At 38.2% G+C, this 21179-nt stretch overlaps 1 protein-coding gene across 1 annotated transcript; it reads left to right on the top strand.

Moving 5' to 3' along the window:
* Window positions 1–1836: 1836 nt before the first annotated feature.
* LOC308668048 (collagenase 3-like) lies at window positions 1837–10168 on the top strand (the record flags this gene model as incomplete). The annotated part of the gene is made up of 5 exons (XM_081327708.1): window positions 1837–2903; window positions 4534–4757; window positions 4855–5000; window positions 7967–8092; window positions 9945–10168. The coding sequence occupies exons 1-5, from the start codon at window positions 2790–2792 to the stop codon at window positions 10166–10168; spliced, it is 834 nt and encodes a 277-aa protein (XP_081183834.1). The 5' UTR covers window positions 1837–2789.
* Between the last annotated feature and the right edge of the window lie 11011 nt (window positions 10169–21179).

Genomic DNA, 21179 nt, shown 5'->3' with positions numbered 1-21179 from the left:
CTCTTCAAATCCATCAGGCAACATATCCAGGGACCACTGAATTGGGAAAGTCTGAACATCAACATGAGGCTTCTTTTTTCTTTTCTTTTTTGTCCACCTGAAAGATCTGCACCAAATTTCATTCTGCCTAAATCCAGCACCCTCTTTAAGACTTTAAATGATATGCCAGTGACCCTCTGCAATCATTAATATTTTCAACTTTAATGATTAATATTTTCCTTTCAAAAACAGGTGTTGCTGAATAGCAATTCGTTAATCATTTTCAAGTAACTTTGTCCACCAAAACTTCCTCATAAACAAAGGGATTTTCCAGGTTCTTGCACACATTCTATGAGGTGGTGAGTAGGTAAAATAGTCTGGTTCTCACAAGACCGTTTCTGCACCAAAGACAGAGTCACTCTTTGACTTTATCGCAATCATGAGCTTCTTCTGAAACACGGGCGGGTCTGAAAGTGACTGAACAAAGCCCTGTCTTGATTCACATCTAACTTTAGCTTCTTTATCTCAGCCAAAATAATCTAAAAGTTATCATAATATTTATTTATTTATTTATTTATTTATTTATTTATTAAATTTTTATACCGCCCTTCTCCCGAAAGACTCAGGGAGTCTTTATTGACTCAGGGCAAATCAAAATGTATATCAAAATGTAAATACAAAAGTTAAAAAAGAGTTAAAAAGAATTAAATAATGAGAGGGTTTTCTCCTTTTTATCTTACTGTTATCTTATTTGTTTCTCCTTTTTGTCTCATTGACTGGTTTTGCACAACATACTAGACTAGACTGAAACATGACAGAATCATTTATGATTCAGCACATGGGGCGGATTCAGCTCTCGTTAGCAGGTTGTGGAATCAGGCTATCATTTGAAGGCATTATATGTATTTACTATATAATCAATCAATCAGAATAGAGCTGGAAGGGACCTTGGAGGTCATCTAGTCCAACCCCCTGCCCAAGCAGGAGATCCTACCATTCCAGACAAATGGCTGTCCAGTCTCTTCTTAAACACCTCCAGTGATGAAGCACCCACAACCTCTGAAGGCAAGCTGTTCCACTGGTTAGTTGTTCTTTCACTAGATTACAATATAAATCACTAGATCACAAAATGTAGTCCTCAATTTGCAACTGTTCATTTAGTGACCATTCAAAGTTACAACGGCACTGAAAAAAGTGACTTACGAACATTTTTCATACTTATGACCTTTGCAGCATCACCATGGTATGTGATCAAAATTTGGACACTTGGCAACTGGTTTATACTTATAACAGTCGCAGTGTCCGAGGGTCGTGTGATCACCTTTTGCAACCTTCTGACAAGCAAAGTCAATGGGGAAGCCAGATTCATTTAACAACTGTGTTACTAACTTAACAAGTGTAGTGGCTCTCTTAACAACTGTGGCAAGAAAGGTTGTAAAATGAGGCAAAACTCACTTAACAACCATATCATTAGCAACAGAAATTTTGGGCTCAATTGTGGTCATAAGTTGAGGACTGCCTGTAACGGGGAAAGGGTGCCACTCTTTTTTTCAAAATGATAAGACAGAAGAAAAAGAAGGTGGGAAGTTAGCATCTCCAATGAATTATATGAATCTATAACTGGATGCGAGTGAGTTGTGAATGGGATAAAATTTTGGTAGTTTGAGGTCTGAAGATTGTTCATTCTGGGAGGTCTAAAAAGAATGCATAATAGGGTAACATTCCAGAAATGGCTACACATCTCTCTGTGTAACCTGGGAGCCTGTTTTGCAAAGTCCCACAACCGGTAGATGAGAGAACAGCTGAATGTTTGTGCAGTATGGCACAGGAAGCTGCAGGACCGTTGGCTTGGTCCCATTCTTTCTTCAGTTGAGGTCTTGCAGTATTCATACAAATGATGGAATGGCTAAAGATCCTCCAGGTACATAAAGTTTCATATGCTACCAGAGACAGCAACTGAAGTCATATAGTTTTTAAAAGTGGAAATGTAAATACAGCTAAGGACAGAGACTTCTGACACTTTTCAACAGTCAATTCTGTTTGACAGAAAACTCAGAAAATTCTGACAATTTTCAACAGTGTTGTAGGTCATCCACCATGGCTACTTTTACAAACTATAACTCTTCACACCCTTAAATCAGAAGCATAACCTGTGAAGGGCTCTTCCACTTTTCATTCCTCTGCATACAAGCTCTCTGCAAGTCTTCATAGAAAATAATACTTGGTTTGATTATTCACTTCATTGGCATGCTGTTTAATCCCAAAAGCTCTGGGCAGCTAACAATCCCATCCTAAAATAAGATAACACCCACAAAACCAAAAAAGTGGAAAAAGAGAATAATTCCAAAAATATATAAAATAAACATATCAAAATGCTGAGTCTTGGTGGCAAGCAAAAAAAAAAAAGATTGGACAAGTCAAACAATATTAGGTCATTCCCAATTACGTTGGACTGAATTTTGAAAAGTCAACTTCCCTTTAGCCTGTGGTTTAGGGGATTAAAGAAAAAAAATGAAAAGAGGGAGAGAAATAAAGTACCTCCTGCACATATACATCAGTGGAAAGGTCAACAAGGAAGAAGAAGAAAGTTATCAAGCTGTGCTTCCTGATAATATTTTGAAATTCTGACACTTGAACAAAAATATTTCAGAAACAAGCAGAAAAAAGCAGACAAATGCCTTAAAATGAGTCACCTGGAATCTTGCAACATGTCATTTGTTCACTCAGACTTATAAAAGCTGGTGTTCTTGGGCTACAAGACATTGAGGGCTAAAGACTTGCTTCTTTAAAGCTAGCTTGGAAGCTCTAGCATGAACCACTTGATGCTCTTGAGTGCTTTGATGCTGTGGCCATGCAGCATTGCCTTTCCACTACTCAATCCCCAATCTTCACTATCCAACACCAAGGACCTGAAATTCATAAAGGTATGTAACCATGCAGGTCGCGATCTCTGGTGCCATAGAATTGCTCTGCCACTGAGAAAGGGTTCTAGTTTGAGAATATATCATGGGATAAATGAAGTTTATTAAGAGTGCAATGATGCACGATTCCTTTTACAGGTGCAGTCAATATATGCAAGAACTTACGCAAGAAAAAGAAAGCAGTAAATTCTATCCTAAACTGTATCTGTACGCAGGCATGAGCAGGCTGTGCAATGAGTTAAAAAACTCTTCTTTCACATCTTGCCTACTGTTAGGGTTAGTTAGTTATTTTCTTGATAACGATACAGATACAAAGACTATTTGTTTTTCCCACACTAAACTGTTTTATTGTGTAAAATTAAACTATCTTATTCTATCCCAAAGATAGAATTCAAGAGGCAACTGGACTTCCTTGTTTTTCTTTCAAGACATTTCGCTTCTCATCCAAGAAGCTTCTTCCTAATACTCTAAGTCTACAGCTATTCTATTTCTATTTTTTAATCCATACATTTCTGTTTTGATATTGACTTTCTATGTTCCTGTTCCAACGTTAGGACTATCTTTTCTCAGCTTTTTTTTTCTTTAAAACTTTCCTTGAGATTGTAGCCAGACTCAGTCGATTTGCATGTGACAACCCTTTTCCCTTCTTTATAAACTTGTGGATGGGCTTTTCTCTTCCCCCCAGCACTCGTAGTCCTCTGTTTCTGGAGCTGGTTTGTAAAATACTATAGGAGAGTGGTGGCGAGCCTATTGCACACATATCAGAGGGGCCACACAAAGTCCTCTCTGTGGGCATGTGCACCGTCGCAACAGCCCCGCCTCTCCCCACAGCTGCTTCCTCACCAGCAGCACCCCACAGGAGAATTGCCTACGAGCATCGCCCATGTGGAGCAGTGCAGCCAAGGACATGGTAGCTGGAAGTGGGGACAAGACTCCACCCTCGTGCCCTATCACATACAGTTGATGCTGCGGGGCGCGGCCAAAAGGCGTGTATGCCATGGCGCTGCTAGGCCACCTGTGTGATCTGTGGCTGGCCGTGAAATTGGTGGGTGGCCCTCTGAGCTGGGTGAGGGGCGAGACGTGAGGCGGAGAGGGGCAGGACCAGTTTTTGGGCAATCGGTCTCTAAAAGATCCACCATCACTTTCATAGAGCAAAATGGACATTGCCAAAAATTCTACTTAGGTTTAGGGCTCGGTCACCATGAACCCGTAGAGAAAAAATGGACATTGTGAACAAATTTGGAGTGTTTGGGTATGGTTAGGAAGGCACTTTGTAGCCTACCCTATCTATGTTTCCTGGTGAAATACATGAGAAAATCCCATTGAAGGAAAATTCCACTTAGGGTTAGGGTTAGGTCACCATGAACTCGTTCAACAAAATGGATATTGCCAATGAACTCGTAGTGCTTGGGTATAGTATGTTTAGGTGTGTGTCATGTATGTATTTCACTTTGTGAGCAGGCAACTAAATTTCATTTTTCGTGTGTGCCATTGTGCCCACAGTAAAAAATGACAATAAAGATTATCTTATACAAAGAGTATAGTCACCAATACACAAATGTATTTATATAATTATTTGAGATGTTTAGTAATACAATAAATGTTCTAATTCCTCCCCTCCTTGGTTATGCAGGCTTACCTTGATCATTTTTTCCCACCAATTAATAAAGCAATAAAACAAACCTTAGAAGAACGGATCAAAATAATGCAAAAGTTCTTCCATTTAACTATAACTGGGAAGATAGATACTGAAACCGTTAAAGTAATGGAACAGCCCAGGTGTGGAGTTCCAGATGTCTTGGAATATCAGACATTTCCAGGAACACCAAAATGGAATAAAAATATATTGACATACAGGTAAGTTATATTTCTATTTGATTTCTAAGAGATAGAAGGAAAAAGGAATAGTCTGCTTCCTAATTATATGTACTGTGTTTTCCTCCATTGCTCAAAGGATTAACAACTACACCCCTGATATGCCAAAATACAAGGTGGAGAGAGCCATAGAAAATGCTCTGAAAGTGTGGAGTGATGTGACTCCCCTGCAGTTTAGAAAAACCAATGGACCTGCTGATATTGAAATTCTTTTTGGATATAAAGGTAAGCTTAGCTAAGCTTGTTTATTTTTATATATTAATTTTTATTTATAGTTTATATCTCACATCTGCCAATGCATGGGTGTTGACACCCCTTTGCAGTAGGGTAGTTCAAGAAACAGATCCCACGTTTGTTGTTGTTGAATGTTATTTATTATAGGAAGGTAGAATAGTAGAATCTTGAATGCTGTCGAAGTTTCTCTCTGTCCTATCTTATACTAAAGAACATCAAAAGGGTTTTTTTAGAGTTTCTTTCTCACCATTACGTCTGTCTCTGGACCGTGACATTTTCCTTCTCTTTCACAGTTTGCTCATTCCTTTCCTATTCCCAAGGTCAGCTCTAAATTCCATTTTTACCACTACCATATAGAAAATATCATCTGTCTATGGAGATTCTCAGTCATCCAGGTTATAGTTGTCGCAAAGATGCTTTTTCACGCAGCAACTGGACTTTCTTGTTTTTCTTTGAAGATGTTTTGCTTCTCCTCCAAGAACCTTCTTCAGCTTCTAAAGAAGAGAGCTAAAGAAACTTCTTGGCTGAGAAGCGAAATGTCTTCAAAGAAAAACAAGAAAGCCCAGTTGCCACATGAAAAAGCATCTTTGGGACAAAAAAATATCATCTGGTTGTTATTCCACTTGCTATGAAACATATTCCCAAACTTTCCCTTATTATTCCTGTGGAAAGCTGCCAGCTCTTTGATTCTGCTTTTTCTCCATAACTAGATCATTGGAACAAGAGATATCTATCATGCTGATATAAGGGCTATCTGACATGACTTAGTTGTTACCAGCACAACCAGTGATGAAACTTGTCGACAACTTCTACACAATCAGATCCATTGGGTTGGTTTATCCATGAAAGGGGTGAAATCATTAGAACAGACATTTTAAAAACTGGAAATAGTTTTAAAGCCGAAGATAATTACTTAGGGAAGGTAGAATGAATTGAACTAGATTGTAACCACTATTTATTTATGCACTGATTTATTAATCAGATCTTTGTAACCACACATTTCCTGAGAAGTTTAATTCATTTCTTCAGCTTCTCATGAACAAATTGTATTTTGAAGAGCAATACATGTTTTAAAATAAATAAATAAAAGTAGGGGAAAAAATCTTTCTCTTATAAAAGGGATTAAATTGTATACCGCCCAGAGTCGCTCTATGAGATGGGCAATTTCTAAATATGATATATAAAATAAATAAAAATAATTGACTTTGGTTAAGCCTAACTGTTCAAATAACCTCAAAGTGTAGTCCATTGTTTTATTTAATTAAAACTGGGTCCTGCATACACCAATTAAGCATGTATAAAAGTTGGAAAGCCAAAGATTTCTAAATATTTCAAAATTCTTATGTTTTGCTCCAAATGCAAGATAAAATGGGACCATTATGAGTAGCATTGCTTTGAACATTTCAAGAGTCTTACTGAAAGTCCAAAGATCGGCTAGTGCCTTTTATAAGATGCACTTGGCTTGATTTTATTTTATTTTATTTTTAATGGGTTAGTTCCATTATTGGTCAAGACAAGATGATGGAATAAGTATAAAGTAGATATGGGTGAGGGAAAAGTGGAAGCATATTTAGAAGCAGATGCTGGTTAAAACTGCAATCCTTAAATCACCTGAGCCATACAGATAGAAATGTTTGTATGTAAATGGTGTACTCATGAGAATTATTTAGAAGTATCTAGGCTACTTGCTCAATAAGTGGACTTGCATTTTTTAAAAAAAAACACACACACACCTTCATTATGGAAATTAAAATTCATGGTTTGTGTTTTGTGAGTGTTGTATGTTGACCTTAGGCAAATGCAAAGGTATGGATTGTGAATTATACAAGGTTGATTTTCAGCCTCATCTATTTTATGAAAAGACTTAATGAACTTAAGCATATATAGATAAGATAATCTTTATTGTGATTTTTTTTTACTATGGGCACACATCAGAAATGAAATTTAGTTGCCCTCAAAGTGAAACACATACATGACACACACCTAAAACATGCTATGAACAACATATGTATGTTCATGCTTACGTTACTATTAAACTTTAAAGCTGCATATTACATATGAGGACAAGCTGCATTAGGAAGTGAGCAAATTTCAGATCAATAGCCAGAAAAATGTAATTGTGGCTACTCTTCGTGGTATGTGTGTAAAGTGAATCAAGCTGTGTATTTCCTAGGTTTCCATAAAAATTTGTATAGATAATTTTGGGGGGGGGAATGCTTCAACTGGCACATTCTTTGATACCTAACAGAAGTTTTAAAACCAGATAAAAACCCAGCACTTAGATAAGAGAATTCTTAGTTCTCCAGGCAAAGTTTCCAGGCAAAGAAGCAGCCTTTTAGCATTCTCATGCTGCAGGAGGGCCCATTAATCAGCCTTGATAGGTGGATCCATGCCAGAAAGACTGGTGACCTCTCAGCCTGATAAAACATCCCATGAAACAGCCCCAAGTGATAGATCTTGCAGTTGTTCCAGCAGCTCTTCTTGATTAGGGCAAGCAACCTTTTTTTTCTGATGACCACATTCCTTCAGATGTCATTATTTTAGACTAGGGATATCCAATCTTCTGTCTGGGGAATTCTGTGTGTTGATGTCCACAAGTCTTAAGGTTGCCAAGGTTGGACACCCCTATTTTAGGCCAATGGCGAATTTTTTGGGTCAGAGTTAAAAGAAGGTGGGAACGACCATTCTCTGATTTCTTTGTTTTTGTCTTTCTGGCAATAGCATCTCAGTTCCAGGGGGAAAGTTATATATATATCTAATTGCTTTTTAATTAATAACGAATTTTTTTAAAAAAAGTAAAGAACAAAAGCAAAGGTAATAGTGAAGGAGAGTTAACAAACATTTCTCACTGGAAATTTGCACAGCTTTCTTTTTAAAAAAATATATGAATCCTTGGTACTGCTGATGACAGCAATTAATTTCAGTGAATGATTGCCACTTTATTCTTTTCTGTTTAGAGCATGGTGACAGAATTCCTTTTGATGGAAGAGGTGGAGTGCTGGCACATGCTTTTGCTCCTGCAAGAGGCCTAGGTGGTGATGCTCACTTTGATGAGGATGAGATCTGGTCAGAAACTAACAAAGGTTTGCTATAAAAATATGTGCACCAGATTTCTGCTATATCATCTATATACCTGCCTCACTTTCACTGGCCACATCAAGTGTTGCACGGGAATAAAAAAAAATAATATATCCCAAATTACAGTAGTCTTCACTTAATTGGAACTGAAAACTCTTTTGCTACGTGACATGGTTGTTAGCAGGCCAATTTACAAGTTGCTGTCATTAAGCAAGTCCTGCAGAGTTCTGTTATAACACTGCAGCATCTTGCAGTCATGTGATCACCATTTATAAATTCCTGCTGGCTTCCCCATTGTCTTTGCTTGTCAAAAGCCAGTAGTGAGGATCACAAGTGGTACTTAGGTATCTGCAAGATGCGGCAATGTTCTAATTGCAAGCCAGTTGCCAAGTGCCTAAATTGCAACTGTAAGGATACTACAATGACTGCAATTCGGAGGAAGCACTGTATGACTCCTGCATTCAGCACCATAACTTCAAATGGTCACCGAAGGAGTGGTCATTCAACAATGACAGCCTGTATTGTATTGTTTTTATAAATGATCAATTCATGGGGTTCAGTGATGTCAAATGTTAAAGCAACCCGTTGCTTAAAAAGATAAAATCTATTCTCTTCATGTAAGGAAACTCAAGGTTTAAATGGAATGTGATTGATCATTTTCACAATGGAAGGCCACTAGCTTTATAATTTTAATACATTTTGTTGTATATGTACTACATGGACATTTGGCTATGACCATAAATGTACTTTTATTTACAGGTAATTTTATAACTTACAATGGCACTAAAAAAGTGACCTATGACCGATTTTCACACTTACAACCATTGTAGCATCCCCATGCTCACATGATCAAAATTCAGACACTTGGCAACTGGTTCATATTTGTAACAGTTGCAGTGTCCCAGGGTCATGTGACCCCCTTTTGCAATGGGGAAACCAGATTTATTTAACAACCACATTACTAACTTAACAACTGCAATGGTTTACTTAAGAACCGTGGCAAGAAAAGTCATAAAATGGGACAAAATTTATTAACAAATGTCTCCCTTAGCAATTTTTGGCTCAGTTGTGGTTGTAAGTTGTCAGAGCGTGCACAGTCTTATTGCACAGGATAACCCAGGAGTAAACACTGTAAACAGTGGTCTATAGTAAATGGTGGTTTATCTTACATTATCTATAACATCACATGCTAATACAGCAGGATCCAACAAACCAGAGTTACAGCAGGAAGCCGAAAAGAGAGAACACATCAGCGAAGCCTTCCCTTTTATACAGAGGCTCTTAAAGAGACACAGACCCTGCTGGCTCTTAAAAAAACACAAACCCTGCTGAGTCATTCCCATCATTACATCTTACAGTACATAAGCTAGTTAGCTGTTAAATCATTAAACTGACATAAGTCAATGATTACCTGTATTATCTGAGCCTTGGTGGAGCAGTGGGCTAATGCCTCCTTAAGTAACACCAGCTGCCTGCAATTAGTGCAGGTTCGCATCCCACCAGGCTCAAGGTTGACTCAGCCTTCCATCCTTCTGAGGTAGGTAAAATGAGGACCCAGATTGTTGGGGGCAATAAGCTGACTTTGTAATAATGCCGCTTGGGGGTGTGTGTGAAAGCCCTAATAAGCAGGCATATACATAGAATGAAGGGTACTGCTAAGCTTGTAAGCCGCCCTGAGTCTTCAGAGAAGGGCGGGATATAAATGGAATTAAAATAAAAAAATAAAAAATATTCTTCCATATTCCTTAAAACTTTTGCTACTTCATGCAGCTTTCTTGACATACAGAATATGACTGTATATGCATATATCTGAATGACTAATACTTATAATTCACCTACTTATTTTCTGTGTTTTAGAAATAAATCTCTTCCTTGTTGCTGCCCATGAATTTGGGCATTCCCTGGGATTAGCTCACACTAATGTCCGTGGAGCCCTGATGTACCCTACCTACTCCTATGTGAATCCAAACACCTTTCGTCTTTCAGATGATGATCGGCAAGGAATTCAGAGTTTATATGGTAACTTTACTGAGAAAAATATTTTCCCCACTTTGAAATATGCTACAGAGGTACACAGCTAATGTGACTCTTCTGCTTAAAAATTCAGTGTCTGGCAAAAAAACCCCACAAAATTGAAAATCAGAAATGGTTTTTATCCACAATCTACAAAACCAGTAGTATATTTCAGAATCAGAATAACGGTTAGATTTAGATCTTTCTTTAGAGATATTTCCATCGATTCAGCAATTAATCATGTCAGGAAAATTTATGGAAAATGTTGTTTGACAGGAAGAAAATCATTAGGAATTATCATTTTAACCATCATAGTACTAAATTGGATAATTTAGTGGTGCTAGAATAGTATCAACCACCCTGATACAATTGAAATATCATTGTACCTGGAAATACCAGACTGAACTCTGGATTTCCTGAAAAGATATTGGCCAGATGTGAAAATTGATCTAAAGCATGGTCAGTGGCTTTGGATTTTATTTCATTTTAAAACTATATAGTCCACTAGGTGTGATTTATATCTAAATAGGTTCTCCATTGCTAGAGTTTTTTAAGAGAGGCCTGGTTAGCTATCTCTTATAGATGGTTTAATTGATTTGCCTGCATATTACAAATAAATGAACTAGATGAGCCTTCCAATTCTAATTATTATTTAATAGGCAAGAATATGTTAAATGGAGATATAGTCTACTTTTAAAAAAAATATAATGTCTATTGTAACAAGTTCTCCCCCCTGCTAGGCAGCCTGTTAAACTGAGATTTTATCAATGATAGAAGGAGAAGGGATGAAATACAAATAAGGAAAAACATATATTTTTTTTCAATAAAACCCTAATTTGAAAAAGTTTGACAAGGGTCTGACTGAACAACCAGCCAAGAAAAATAGACAACTGGTTTAGCAGCATAGCCTGTTCACACACCTACTTTTTTCAAAACCAGCAATGATTCAATTGTATATTTCAGAGGAAAATACTTGGAGCTGCTCCTATACCTGCTTGACTATGAAAGTGAAGCTCTCCTTGTAGGGAAAAAAATGTGTAGAAAATTGTGCCATGGCTGCTATAGGATTCTGATCCTTGCCCACAGTCATATAGCTAAAGCTTGGATAGCTTTCTGCAAAAGAGTGACATGACTGGGGCAACATCAGTCTATGTAGGATTTATTCAGAGTGTTCTTGTGTTGGGGGAAGCCAATTTCTGTAACACCTTCATTCCCCGTTAAGTTCCATTTCTGAGGTAATCCATTTGAGTGTGTTCTTACTTCCTTTTTGTTCCTATTTCATTCATCCAGGAAGGAAAAAATAGAACAGCTGTATTTTGCATTAAAACCCACTTAGTTATCCTTCACTGAAGATCTGAGATTGAACAACAACAACAATCTCTATCTGCCTGAGATTCTCTACTGATCCTGCACTGAACTGGATGACCTTGAGGATACTTCCAACTCTGTAATTCCATAATTTTACCTATACAAACTCACAAGGATTTGTGAAATTTTGAAGCAAGAATTGTGAATAATATTATGAACTATAATAATACTGAATGAATTATTCTAATCGTGTTTCCATGTGGGTTTAAAAAGCATACACTTTTAAACAAATAAATACATTCAGAAGGATTGCAAAGCAAGAGAAAGTTCCCTCTGAGTTATAGTATTTAAGTACCAGTGTTCTGTGAATTAAATTAAATATTTTCAGTTTTTTGTCATTCCTAAACCTTGGGAATAGGCCTATATATATACTGTAAGCCTATGGCTGCAGTTTACACCTGATCTGGGTGTCAAAAACCTGATCTGGCCTTAGATTTATTTTATTTTATTTTAAGTTTGCCATAGAAAGGTGATGGAGAGACAACCTGTCACCAGGCTTTAATAGCAATGCCCTTAGTAAATTTTTCTCTCTTTATTTCTTCTAACATTTAGCACCAGGAATTGAAAAGGATTAGTATTAGATTGACAGGAATAAAAGAAGTGCCAACTTTGCAATTATTTTGGGGACTTGCTGGAATACTTTTGTTTACAAAAGGATTGCCAATTTCCCTGTTTCCAGATGATGAGATGATTATTCAGTTTGTGTACTTTTATTGTTTTATATCCTGATATCTATAATGAACATAGACTTTAATAAGTAAATATTAAATTGAAAGAACAATAGTAACAACAACAAAAGAATGCATAGAAGGAACAGTGGAAACAGTAAACTTTTTTTGCCAAGGCAGGATTGGGGGCAGATTTTCTTTCTCCAACTTTAACAAATTGAAATCAATTCTTATTCCATTTCTGAGCCTCTATAAAATTCAATTCTGAACCTCTTTTGCTGGACCTTTGCATGCTGTGAACAGTGGATATCTTGACAACACATGTCAAAGACATGTAATGCTAGTCTGTGGCCTTAATAAAAATTAATTGAGACACAAGGACATTTGGTTGCTTACTTATTTTCCAGCTTTATTACTTTAATAAATAACTCAAGGCAGTGAATACACACAATGCTTTCTCCTCCTATTTTCCCCACAGCAACAACCTTGTGAGGTGCGTTGAGCTGAGAGTGAGTGACTGGTCCAAAGTCACCAGCCAGCTTTCACGCCTTAGGTGGGACTAAAATTCACAGTCTCCTGTTCCAAAAGTGCTTTTTCATGAGGCAACTAAACTTTCTTTTTTCTCTTTGAAGACATTTTAATTCTTGTCCAAGGAGCTGCTTCAGCTCTGACTGGATGGTGGGGGGGGGGGAATGGAAAGATTTATACTCCTTGCAGACAGCTGGTCATTTGCATTCTTTTAGAGGGTTGTTGAGGCCACCTGGAGGCTTATCTGTGTCTCCAGGGTCACCTGAGTAGTGCAAATGGGTGTGGAGCCTTCTTGGAACTGCTGAAATGACTGTGTTGTGGACTGAAGATAAATGATATTGGGCTGCTCAATTTTGACATAGATGACCTCTTTGACCCCTCTTTCAAACCAGCAGTCTTCTCTGTCCAAAATGTGGGAGGGAGGGAGGGAGGGAGGGGGAGACAGAAAGAGAGACAGAAAGAGAGAAAGTAAATCAAAACATAAACAAAGCCCTTGTTTTTCAAACGGCTGATAAAAAGTAGTCTCTTGGATGCTCTTCTAAAGTCAAAAGAGCCTCCAAAGTGTTGAATTCCACAATCTGGAAGGAATGCATTATGCAGAAGAAACCCCTTCCCACCTGCCTAATTAGTATTAAGCCTCTGATGAGAAAACATCAAATATTTATTTTATTTATTTTTATTTTTATTCCATTTATATCCCGCCCTTCTCCAAAGACTCAGGGCGGCTTACAAGCTTAGCAGTAGCCTTCATTCTATGTATATGCCTGCTTATTAGGGCTTTCATACACCCCCCAAGCGGCATTATTACAAAGTCAGCTTAATTGCCCCCAACAATCTGGGTCCTCATTTTACCTACCTCGGAAGGATGGAAGGCTGAGTCAACCTTGAGCCTGGTGGGATGCGAACCTGCACTAATTGCAGGCAGCTGGTCCAAGCAAGTTAATTATTGAACCCAACTTTGACAATTTTAACATAAATTGGTAGCATTGGAAAAGGACTAAAATGGAATGTATCTTTTTTGGCTTTGTTCTTATTGTTCTTTTTTTATCATTAGATTTTAGACCCCCGTCCCTGATATTTTTTTCCTTTTCATTTCTTTCCTTTTTGACCCCTTTTGAAGTGCAGCATTTCAGATTCTAACTCCAGAAATATTGCAACATTTTGCAACTGTAAGAAGGAAATCCAGTCTCACCTCTCCACCATCCAGTCTTCATCTGTTCAGTCTGCTCTTTCTCATCCAAACTTGCAGCCAAATTTGGAGCAAAAAAAAATAGAAATTACACTTAAACAGATTTAAAACCAAGGCTGAAATTAGCAAAATTATTCTGCTCAAATAAAGAAAAACTCTTTGGAACATCAGAGACTTCCCTCTGAGATTTTCCCATTTCATAAACAAAAGGTTATTTGTTTGCAAGGCCATCACCTTGATTCAAAATGCAAAAAAACACAAGCCCAGCAGAGTCTGACCTCAGAGCGCCCCCTTTTGTCCAGCCAGCTAATTGCATTGTTCAAGAATTCCAAGTGGGCAAGTTTGGTTTTTACGTTTTTAAGGAACAAGAGAGGGACTTTGTCTATAAAAGAAAATGCTCCTGGAAATTCACATCTGACTATCTCCAAGCAGCTGGTCTTGTACTTGGTTTGCACTGTGCCTTTAGAAATAACTTTCTCCTCTGCTTGTCCTGTGTTTCCTTTAAATCTGGTTTAGAACAGATCTAATTTTCCTTCTAACACAACATTAAAATAGCTATATCTTCTCCTAGAATTACCCTTCATGTTTGCCATGCAACCCAGAAAAATCTGCAGAGATTTTAAGGTGCTATGCTCATGTTTTGAAGCACATTTTGGAGATTAACTCTGAAACACTACTCTACCTTCTTCTTTTTCTATAAATAAATAAATAAATAAATAAATAAATAAATAAATAAATAAATAAATAAATAAATAAATAAATAAATAAATAAATAAATAGGAGATTCCAATAACTTCACTAATTCCTAGATCCAGCTGATAGAATTCTCAATTCTTTTCATGGGGCAAAGTTGCCCTCGATTTATGCAATATACACTTACATTTTTAAGTATCTTCTTATTAAATCTAAAATTAAAGACAAACCCATAATCTCATGGAAACAGGTGGGTTGTTTTTTTTTAAGTATTCCCAGGAGCCCTAGAAAATCCTTCTCAAATCTCTTCCTGCCATCTAGTGGACAAAGCGGTTCAAAAATAGATAAGCAGAGATTCTGAGTTTTCAGCTGTTCAGAGGAGGCATCAGTAAGTAAAAAAAGAAATTTTGGAGCCATGTATAGTTTTGAAGCTGAAGATTACTCACCCTCATCCTACAGAATTTATTTAGATATTTGCATTTATTATGTTCCACAATCCAAATCAATTATCTTAAATTATCTTAAAAGAACTTTTAATATTTACTTTTGTAGTCAGTGAATTTTAGAAAACATACCTGCACACCAGTACTAATATAATGTATTCATTACAACCAATTCCATCCATCCTTTTCTCCAGATGTTTTGCCTTTTGATTCATACAAAAACAGTCCTATAAAATAGGTTGTGCTGTGAGTGAACAACACAATACCATCCAATGAGAGAATAGAACAGAACAGAATAGAATTCTTTATTGGCCAAGTGTAATTGGACACACAAGAAATTTGTCTCCAGTGCATAAGCTCTCATTGTATCAGCTCTGAGTTTGTTTGTTGAACGTACAACCTTCTTAAATTACATGACTTTGGGGTGGCTAAGAATACTTAAAAACATAATAAAAGCAAAATAACAAAAGTATAAATAACAATATATGGCAACTTGGGGGGGGGAAACAACACACATTAAATAATATAACCATATAATAGGCTCTCCCACATCTTAAAGGCCCCCAACAACCCAGATCTTCAAGGCCTTATGGAAGGTTCAGAGAAAATCTGATCTCCAGGAAACTTACGTTTCATAGAGTAGATAGCATGACAAAAAAAGGTCTCTTCCTGGGTTCAGCCAGATGACACTTTTTGATTGATGGGACTCAGAGCATGCATCTCCTGACAGATATAACAGGACAAGAGATACAATCAGGGTGAGACAGTTCTTTATGTACATTTCCATGCTTGAGGATGAACCTGGATCCTCCAGTCTTACTCTCAATACCTTCTAGACTTTTAATTCCCAAACTTTTTCTAATAACAACTTCCTAAGGCAATGCTCACCATTTGGGGAAACTATATTTGTCCACACTTAATGATCACACAACTCATTTAGCGACTGCAATAAGAATGGTTATAAAATTGGTCCAGTCATGTGATGACTCACTTATAACGACTGCATCATTAGTGACCAAAATTCTAGTTCCAATTGGGGTTGTAAGTTGAGAACTGTACATTTTAGCTTAGACTCCTTAGAGCAGGGGTCTCCAACCTTGGCAACTTTAAGACTTGTGTACTTCAAGTCCCAGAATTCCTCAGCCGGCTGAGGAATTCTGGGACTTGAAGTCCACAAGTCTTCAAGTTGCCAAGGTTGGAGACCCCTGCCTTAGAGTATGATGGAAATCCATCCCATGTGATTTGTTTATTCTTCGGGGTATCATAAAAGTAAAGCTGTCCAGTTGTGTCCAGCTCTTACGGGGCAGCGCTCAGCTCTGTTTTCTAGCCAAGGAAGCCAGCTTGTCTGAAGACACTTCCATGGTCATGTGGCCAGCATGACCAAATGCCAGGGCACACCTATTACCTTCTCACCAAAGTGGTTTCTATTTATCTACTGGCATTTGCATGCTTTCCAACTGCTAGATTGGTAGGAGTGGGGCAAGTAATGGGAGCTCATCCCATTGCATGGTACTTGTATCTTGAACCACCAATCTTCTGGTTGACGAGAACAGGATCTTAACCACTGAGGTGTCAGTCAATTTGTTGGAATTATCAGGAAGTGTTGTGGTGGCATGGCAGAGAGAGGGAAGGAAAAAAAAGAGAGGAGCAAATATCACAAAATGGAAAATGTTGTGTACTGGGTTCTTTGCAAGCAGGAGATGAGGCGAGAGAGTTCAGGCAGGAACATGCTTTACTGAATAACAGGAACTGAACTAGTAACCAAGGCTTCTATGCAGCTACTTATACTGCTGGCCACTAGGCAGCAGCCAATAGGTTTAAAAGACCCTATTGCCGCCCTAGAGCCAACCAATGATCATCCTGGAGAATGCATGTCTGGAAAGCCAGCAACCGTTACACAGACTCCCTGATTAAGCAATCTCAAGCCGCATTCAAAGACACGTGAAAACAGTTCAAGTAAACAGGCCCAATAGATTACAGAAAACTTGATGATCCTTTTTTCTGGTGATATCAATAGCAAAAACACAAATTGTGCTTGCTTAGTTAATAAGAAACCAGACCTTTCTAAATGGATTTTATTGCCTCTCAGAAGGATGGAACTCATCAAAATTGCTCATCGCTGCAATTCTGCAACAGAAATCTGAATAATTTGGGCTAGCAAAGCGTGTTCTCTCATATAAGAGAAGCACACAGCAAATGATTAAAAAAAGTCCTTGTTTAGAAAAGACTTGATAATTATTTTGTAAGCCAAAATTGTCTAGGTATTTCATTGAATGGAAGAAGGGGAAGGAATATTTCATGGTGGAATCATCTGAAGAAAAATAATGAAAAACTACAGCACTAGATGGCAGCGGAGATGACATTTTCATCAACCCAGACTTTAATGATTTTTTTTATTGCATGTGTTTTTAAGACAAATCTATACAGTTTGCAAAGTTGCAAAATTGAGCTGCTTAATCCCATTAGTTGAACCCAGTATAGTTACATTTTTCTAAAATTGTCTGGCGTGGAGTGTAAATATGAAACTAAGTACATACGTAAATACTCTTCCCCTCCAAATTTAAGAAGTAGTGTTAACCAACAAAGTTATACCAAAAAAAAGGCCCATCCTTTCTTTTTTAGCATACAAGGAATACGAAAAAAGCACAATTTTTACAATGCATGATTTGTTAGGAAAAACATCCCATGTTCTAGAATACGAGCCTTACACTAAGTCTGATCCTGGTCCTATGTTTCTTAACTTTGCTGAATGGGGAATTCAGGGACTTGGAAGTCCATACATCTTAAAGTTACTAAGGTTGAAAAACACTACCCTAGAATAGATCATTTAGAGCAGGGGTATCAAATTCACTGCATCACGTGACATGTTATGACGTATCGTGACTTTTTTCCTCTTGCCGGAGCTGGGGTGGGCTCAGCTTCCACATGACGCATCCAGCCCACGGGCCGGCATTTTGACACCCCTGATGTAGAGGCACTGTAGGAGATGAGCAGGCTGAGCTGGAAAGTGGGGTTAAATGTATCATCTGTTTGTAGTCGTTGCATTCCCACAAGAGACTTAAATCCAGTCCTCTATGAATTCCTTTGACCCTTATGTAATGCCAATTTAGCTTTGACTGTTATTTGACCTGATTCTTGTGTATAGGTAAAGGTAAAGGTTCCCCTGCACATGCGTGCTAGTCGTTTCCAACTAGGGGCCAGTGCTCATCTCCGTTTCAAAGCCGAAGAGCCAGCGCTTGTCCGAGGACGTCTCCGTGGTCATGTGGTCATGACTAGACGCCAAAGGCGCACGGAACGCTGTTACCTTCCCACCATAGTGGTCCCTATTTTTCTACTTGCATTTTACGTGCTTTCAAACTGCTAGGTTGGCAGAAGCTGGGACAAGTAACAGGCGCTCACTGTTACGTGGCACTCGGTATTCGACCCGCCAAACTGCCAACCTTCTGATCAACAAGCTCAGCATCCTAACCCACTTAGCCACCGCGTCCCTACATCTTGTGTATAGGTAGCACTAATAAATTCTTTGATGTTTTGATCTGTGAATGCTGGTTATTTGGCCCTGACAGAAACCTAGTGAGCAGCAATGAGCTTGCAGCATTGTTATATTATCAATCTTTTTAACAGGTTTCTTAATACAATTATTACATTATTTTAATTCTATACTGTGCCAATACTTGTTCCTGGCATCCATATTTATTTTTAAAATGGTCTCACAGTATCAAAGTTCAGCACTTCTAACCATTCTAGAGATCTAAACAATCTGCCATTGAGGAACTGGAATATTTCTTTTGCTTTTTCTTTTTCAAAAGATAAACCTGGTATCGGGCATGTTACAAGCCACAGTATTGTCAAATGTGTCATGACATCATCACATAAATAGTGCAAATGGCTTTGCAAAATTTGTTTCATTTTTGTGATGATGTCATCATAAATAAGATATCACTTGCTCACCTCTGCCACCTAAAACCCTGCTTAGTATCTAGTCAAGAGCTTCCAAAAAGTCTCAGATTGTAAATATTGGTCTTGATCTACATGAAGAAAATCAGACTGATCCTTCCTTAATCCAAATTTAGCCAGAAGAGATTTCATCTGTCAAAATGCAGATCAAGAACCTTTGGAGAAAAGGCAGGATATAAACCTAATAAATTAAATGTTTTCCTGGCTTCTTCTACATTCTGCTCTGCATACAAGAGACTGGATTTTAAAACATTGCAGTAGATGAGAAAAGCTCATTGCTATTATAAAAAGGAGATCAGCAAGATCTGAAAAAAATCAGGAAATATTTTCCTGAAATATTCATATATTTTCCTGAAACTGCTCTAGTCCACAAATTGTATCAGTCTTCACTTCCCCTCCCCCAGTATTTTTCTTGCATCAAACTCTACACTCCTTTGTAAATTTATTCTACAGCCACCCCGCATAGGAAAATAACAATCTGCATTAATTTGCTGGCCCAGCACATCTCACTCACAGAAGGAAATGGCATTTCCCTGTTTTTTCTACCAAGAGAACAAGGGGCCAGTCCTCTGGGACTTTGTGATCATGAGACACAAACCACATAGTTCAACTTAGTGCAGGATTAGGCAATCAAGAGGACCTAGATTTGCTGACCGCCCATCCCATAATTTTTCATTGATGGCTATTGAAGGAGAAAATAATTAATAATTTTATTAATAAAAAAGTTTGGCCTAGTAAATGGCTGCAGAGATGTATCAGTGCCTTTTCAGGGGCAGGGTGTGCCTTGGGATCAGTATTAACTCCTAATAACTTCTTGGGCAAGTCTCTGCAAGGTTCTTTGGCAAGATTTCAGAAATGGTTTTGCCATTGTCTCCTTTCTAGAGCTGAGAGAAAATGTCTGGCTCAAGGTTACCCAGCGGGCTTCATCCCTAAAGCAGGATTGAGTCTCCCAGGTTCTAGCCTGGTGCCTTAAACCAGGGGTCTTCAAACTTGGCCCTTTTATGATTTGAGGGCTTCGACTCCCAGAATTCCTCAGCCAGGCACGCTGGCTGAGGAATTCTGGGAGTTGAAGTCCACAAGTCATAAAAGGCCAAATTTGAAGACCCCTGCACTAAACCATACTCGCTCTTCAACCATATGACACACAAATAGCTTACTAAGAGATTGAAACTGCAAACTCAGGGTTTATGTTCTGAAGAACTTTATCCCTTGCAGGCTCCATTGGTGCTCAAGGCTTCCTGAGCCCACAAATCAAAAGCTAAAAATACTGGGTTGTTTTGGTCATGGCTTTGGATGGGCTGCCACTAAGGAGTCATTCTGCCTTTTTGTTGTCAAGTGAAACAGCTCAGTGAGTTTTGCCCCATTTTACAACCTTTCTTGCCAGAGTTGTTAAGTGAATCACTGAAGTTACGTTACATGAAGCTGGCTTCCCCATTGACTTTGCTTGCCAGAAGTACGCAAAAGGGGATCCCAAGGCAACCTGGGACACTGCAGCAGTCATAAATATGAGTCAGTTGCCAAGCGTTTGAATTTTGATGCATGCAGTGGTTGCAAAAGGTGAAAAATGGTCATAGGTCACTTTTTTCCAGTGACATTGTAACTTCAAACTGTCATTAAATGAACTGTTGTAAGTTGAGGACTACCTGTACATAGCTGCACAACTCAATAAACTTTGCTCAAGCAGATTGTGTTGGTCTCCATTGTCCAGAGTCTGGGGTAGTTTTTTTCCCTTCACTATACTAGCTGAGGTGCAGCAGTCACAACTCATAGTTTAGCAGACCCCATTGCTTAACCCTTACCTAACTGTGACAGGAATCCAACCCAGGGGGGTTAATTTGAGATTCCGCGTGTCACAGGAACAAAGGAAGAAGAAGAAGAAGAAGAAGAAGAAGAAGAAGAAGAAGAAGAAGAAGAAGAAGAAGAAGAAGAAGAAGAAGAAGAAGAAGAAGAAGAAGAAGAAGAAGAAGAAGAAGAAGAAGAAGAAGAAGAAGAAGAAGAAGAAGAAGAAGAAGAAGAAGAAGAAGAAGAAGAAGAAGAAGAAGAAGAAGAAGAAGAAGTTGTTGTTAGGGACCTTGGAGGTCATCTAGTCCAACCCCCTGCTCAGGCAGGAAGCCCTATATCATTTCAGACAAATGGCTGTCCAGTCTCTTTTTAAAAACTTCCAGTGTTGGAGCATTCACAACTTCTGGAGGCAGGTTGTTCCACTGGTTAATTGTTTTAACTGTCAGGAAGT

The sequence above is a fragment of the Vipera berus genome (genome assembly GCF_964194415.1).
Source record: "Vipera berus genome assembly, chromosome: 4".
NCBI lineage: Eukaryota > Metazoa > Chordata > Lepidosauria > Squamata > Viperidae > Vipera > Vipera berus.
Note: the sequence above shows the minus strand (reverse complement) of the source record. Positions and strands in the feature narration are given on the sequence as shown.